The 5,565-nt window shown below is 41.9% G+C and overlaps 1 protein-coding gene across 1 annotated transcript; it reads left to right on the top strand.

The window, feature by feature from the left end:
* The first annotated feature begins 1,765 nt into the window (after positions 1-1,765).
* On the top strand, positions 1,766-2,218 carry LOC140016600 (uncharacterized). Its single transcript, XM_072070168.1, has one exon. The coding sequence runs from the start codon at positions 1,766-1,768 to the stop codon at positions 2,216-2,218; it is 453 nt and encodes a 150-aa protein (XP_071926269.1).
* Positions 2,219-5,565: the final 3,347 nt, after the last annotated feature.

The raw sequence follows: 5,565 nt of genomic DNA, 5'->3' as shown, positions 1-5,565 counted from the left end.
AGGATTAGACTAGTAGTGATAAATCTTTTGACTTGTGTAGTTAGGATTAGCTGGGGTGGTGTTAGTTCAGAGGTCATTGTATTTTGCTTAACTGTGTGTTCTACTTTTGAGGCACCTAAATCTACTTTTGACATGTATGACGAAAAGTACTTTTGTGGCACCTGTGTGCTATATTTTTATAAATGCCCCATGACTTGCTAATTGTATGAACCTTAAAGTGTTAATATAGGTTAGTCATTGTTATTTTCAATGTTTTCATGTTGGCTCTTATTTTAAGTATTTTCTTGCGTAATTATTTTATTTTTTGCATTATGCATAACTAGCATTATGGACGGACGAAAGAGTGGTAGAGGTCGTGGGCGTGGGACTAGGCCAACCCAACCTCAAGGGGATGATCAAGGATCGGCAACTAGACTGATTCAAGGACAAGAAAATGTAGAGGGTAACCAAGTGGCTATTGCCATTAATCGGATGACCGATATCTTAGAACGATTAGCGGAGCGACAGGGTCCAGGGCCAATTAACCAACCCGGGACCCAGGATAGAGGGGATGATAGATCCTTGGAGAGGTTTTTAAAATTTGCTCCGCCTAAGTTTATTGGGGGACCTGATCCCGAGTTAGCGGAGAACTGGCTGGAGTGAATGACTAATATTTTCGCCGCCTTAGACCATACCGAAGAGAGGCGAGTGAGCTTTGTTGCCTTTCAGTTTGAGGGCGTTGCACGTGCTTGGTGGGACGTGATAAGAGGAAAGTGGGAAAGAGCGTAGACCCCTTGGACTCGAAAAAATTTCACGAGAGAATTAAATAAGAAGTTTCTTCCGCCTCTGATCCAAGAGAAGCGGGATGACGAATTCATAAAGTTGAGGCAAGGAACCTTTAGCGTGGCCGAGTATAAGGGGAAGTTTACTAAACTTTCTAAGTACGCTCCAGAATTGGTGACTAATGACAAAAAAGGATAAGGCACTTTGTGCAAGGACTTAATGTAGAGACCTAGGAGGGGTTGGCAGCAGCCCAAATCTCTATATTCACTGAAACCCTGAAGAAAGCGCAGAGAGTCGAAAGCGCAAGACTGCAAGTTAGGGACTTTCATACTAAGAAAAGTAACATTTCTAGTTATTCTTCTGGACAAGCCAGTAAAAGTGTCCCACCTTCCAAGATGGGAAGGGGAACGGGAGGAGTAAGGACCGCTGGAGCTCCAAGAGGGGATTTATCAAGAGAAGGTCGTAGTGGGCAAGGTCAGCGAGAGGAATACCTTCTAGTGGTCAGACCATAACTCCTCAAGTTAGTTGTGGCTACTGTGGCAAGCCCAACCATGCGGAGAATGATTGTTGGAGGAAATTGGGAAAATGCTTGTATTGTGGTAGTACCGAGCACCAGATATCGAAATACCCAACCGTACCAAAAGAATGAGGTAGTACTCAAAGGTCTGAAAAATCAACTTCTAAGCAGACTAGTGTTGGAAGGAGTCGACCAAAGGTACCTGTTAGGGTTTACGCATTGGACTATCAGCAGATTCCCAATACTACCGAGGTCGTCAAAAGTACGATCCCTATTTTTCACCATTTAGCTAAGGTTTTAATTAATCCGGGTGCGACACATTCTTTTGTAAACCCTAACTTTATGAGTGGAATAGATGTGAAACCAATTAAATTACCTTATGACTTGGAGGTTAGAACATCTACTGGGGAACAAAGTTTACTTGCTAATTTGGTATATAGGGACTGCGAGATATGGGTTGGAGAATGAAAGTTACTGGCCAATTTGATGGGTTTAGATATTAAGGGGTATGATGTCATCCTAGAGATGGATTGGTTAACTCGCTACCATATTCAGTTGAATTGTAAGACGAAAACAATAGAGTTGTGCATTCCAGGAAAGGCAACCCTAAAATTGGATGTAACGGGTAGATTAGCCTCATATGCTCTTATTTCAGGAATTCGAGCTAGAAAGATATTGAGTAAGGGAGCTCAAGAATATTTGGCTTTTCTTATAAATACTCCTAGTAATAAGGTGAGATTGGAAGATATGTCTGTAGTGAAGAAGTATCCGGATGTTTTTCTTGAAAAATTAGAGTGTTTACCTCTAGAAAGGGAGATAGCTTTTAAAATTGATGTGAGTCAGGGGGTAGCACCTATCTCTAAAACGCCATATAGAATGGTTCCAACTGAATTGAAAGAGTTGAAATTGCAGTTACAGGATTTGCTAGAGCGAGGCTGATACGAACGTCGCCAACCTTGTGACGAAACCCGTAAAAGATTAGTTTCAGGATCGACAAGAGGACACCAAGTTTGGAGCGGATGACCTCAACCCGTTAATCACGTGGTTAACGAACCTTGGTATAATGGTAGAAGACGCCACAACCTAGTGTGATTCTAGATTGATAAGTCACGAACACCTAGAGAAATTCTAAGGTATTCAAGAAGCCTTGGAGAAACCAAGAAAACTCTCAAAATCTGATTTATTGATTGAATGCCTAAAACCATTAGAAGTGTGAGCTATTTATAGCCTTGCATAGAGATGAAAATGTGAAACTAGTCTAGAATTGTGGGCTTGACTAAGACTAAGAATTGTAGGCTTGACTATTTCGATAAGACTAAGGATTGTGGGATTGACTGGACCTTATGAGGTCATCCCTTAGGTAAATAACCTTATTAGGTCATCCCTTAGGTAAATAACCTTATGAGGTCATCCCTTAGGTAAATAAAGCAAGGCTATGGACCATTAAGCCCTTATTACAATGACTTTAACTAAAACAGCAAATGTGACTAGAGAAGTGTCACGCATGGGTCTCTTTGACGTGTACTACATGGATGGCCTTCATTTCTTCATGCTCAAGTCCCTCAATGACCTTGGGGACAATTTCTTGGCCTTGTATCTCACGAACAAGCCCTTGGAGTTCCTCCCTCATCTTTTTAGCTCGTGCTCGAGTCACGGGTCCTAGGGGAACTCGAATAGTTCGCAATGGTGTCTCTTGGTTCGTATCATTCCCCTCCTCTTCAAAAGGATTTGTCCTCAAATCAGCTTCATCGTCTGCAAGAAAAGGAGATAGATCAGAGACATTGAATGTAGCGCTCACATTGTACTCACCGGGTAGGTCCAGTTTGTAAGCATTGTCATTGATGCGCTTGATGACTTGAAATGGCCCATCTCCTCGGGGAAATAATTTATTGCGCCTTTGGACTGGGAACCTTTCCTTGCGTAGATGTAACCACACCCAGTCACCAGGTTCAAACACAACGCGTTGGCGTCCCTTGTTAACCCGTTGAGCAACTTGGTCCATCCTTCGCTCAATGTTTAGGCGTACCTGCTCGTGTAATTTCTTGACAAAATCTGCTCGTTTAGCACCATCCATGTTAATGTGCTCAGAAGAAGGTAAAGGTGATAAGTCTAGTGGTGTTAAAGGGTTAAAACCATAGACTATTTCAAATGGTGAAAAATGAGTAGAACTATGCACCGTGCGATTGTATGCAAACTCAACGTGGGGTAAACACTCTTCCCAGGTTCTAATATTTTTTCTAATGATGGGACGCAAGAGTGTAGATAGTGTACGATTGACAACCTCAGTTTGGCCATCAGTTTGTGGGTGACTAGTAGTAGAAAATAGCAATTTGGTACCCAATTTTCCCCGCAAAGTTTTCCAAAAGTAACTCAAAAATTTGACATCCCTATCAGAGACAATTGTCCTAGGCATGCCATGCAATCTAATGATTTCTTTGAAAAACAAATCAGTAATGTGCGATGCATCATCTGTTTTGTGACATGGTATAAAATGTGCCATTTTTGAAAATCTGTCAACAATAACAAAGATGCTATCATTTCCCCTCTTTGACCTAGGCAACCCTAAAACAAAATCCATGGAAATATCGGTCCAAGGTTCCTTAGGTACAGGTAAAGGACAATAAAGGCCATAGGGTTGAAGTTTAGACTTAGCTTTGTGGCAAGTGATGCATTTAGCCACCATTCGTTCCACATCTCGCTTCATCCTTGGCCAATGGAAGTGCTCTTGAAGGATAGCTAAGGTTTTAGCCACGCCAAAGTGTCCCATCAAGCCACCTCCGTGTGCTTCCCTAACAAGTAAAGAGCGAATAGAGCAGTTAGGTATACACAGTCGATTGAGGTAGAAAAGAAATCCATCAAGGATGTAGAATTTACCTTGAGTTGCTGAACCACAAGTGTCATAAATACCTGAGAAATCTGGGTCATTGGTGTATAACTCTTTAACTAATTCAAATCCTAACAACCTTGCATCAAGTTGAGTGAGCAAGGAGTACCGGCGTGATAATGCATCAGCAACAACATTAGTTTTTCCCACTTTGTACTTAATCACATAAGGGAAGGTTTCAATAAATGCAATCCACCTAACATGACGCTTATTCAACTTGTGTTGTGATTTAATGTGCTTAAGCGACTCATGGTCAGTGTGTATGACAAACTCCCTTGGTCGCAAGTAATGTTGCCAAGTTTCTAAAGCACGGATTAAGGAGTACAACTCCTTATCATAAGTGGAGTAGTTCAAAGCTGCCCCATTGAGTTTTTCACTACAGTATGCAATTGGTTTGCCCTCTTGCATTAAGACAGCTCCAATGCCCACCCCAGATGCATCACACTCTATTTCAAACATCTTGTCAAAGCATGGCAGTGGAAGTAGTGGTGCGTGTGTGAGTTGATGTTTAAGTATTTGGAAAGCACGTTCTTGAGCATCACCCCACACAAATGGCTCATTTTTCTTAATTACAGCAGTTACAGGTGCAGCAATGGTACTAAAATCTTTAACAAATCGTCTATAAAAACTAGCAAGACCATGGAAGCTGCGTACCTCACCCACTGTGCTTGGAGTAGGCCATTCTCGAATTGCTTTAACCTTCTCCTCATCCACTTTGATTCCCTGTTTACTCACAACAAAGCCTAGGAAGACAAGTTGATCAGTACAAAAGGAGCACTTCTTAAGGTTGGCATAGAGCTTTTCTCTTCGAAGTACATCAAGAACATGCTTCACATGTTCAACATGCTCATCTAGGCTCCTACTATAAATCAGGATGTCGTCAAAATACACAACTACAAATTTTCCAATGAATGGACGAAGTACATGGTTCATCAACCTCATGAACGTACTAGGTGCATTAGTTAGTCCAAATGGCATAACTAACCACTCGTACAAGCCATGTTTGGTTTTAAAGGCCGTTTTCCATTCATCCCCCTCTTTCATCCTAATTTGATGATAACCGCTTTTTAGATCAATTTTAGTGAAAATCACAGCACCATATAGCTCATCTAACATATCATCAAGTCTACGAATAGGGTGACGATATTTTACCGTTATTGCATTAACGGCCCTACAGTCAGTGCACATTCGCCAACTTCCATCCTTTTTAGGCACCAAGATGACGAGGACCGCACATGGGCTCAAGCTTTCTCGTGCCCATCCCTTTGTTAGAAGCTCTTCGATTTGGCGTTGGAGCTCCTTTGTCTCATCTGGTCCCATTTTGTAAGCTGGTCTGTTAGGAAGTGGGGCACCTGGAACCAAGTCAATTTGATGCTCAATTCCCCTTATTGGTGGTAGTCCA

This window comes from Coffea arabica, chromosome 1e (genome assembly GCF_036785885.1).
Source record: "Coffea arabica cultivar ET-39 chromosome 1e, Coffea Arabica ET-39 HiFi, whole genome shotgun sequence".
In the NCBI taxonomy this organism is placed as follows: domain Eukaryota; kingdom Viridiplantae; phylum Streptophyta; class Magnoliopsida; order Gentianales; family Rubiaceae; genus Coffea; species Coffea arabica.
Note: the sequence above shows the minus strand (reverse complement) of the source record. Positions and strands in the feature narration are given on the sequence as shown.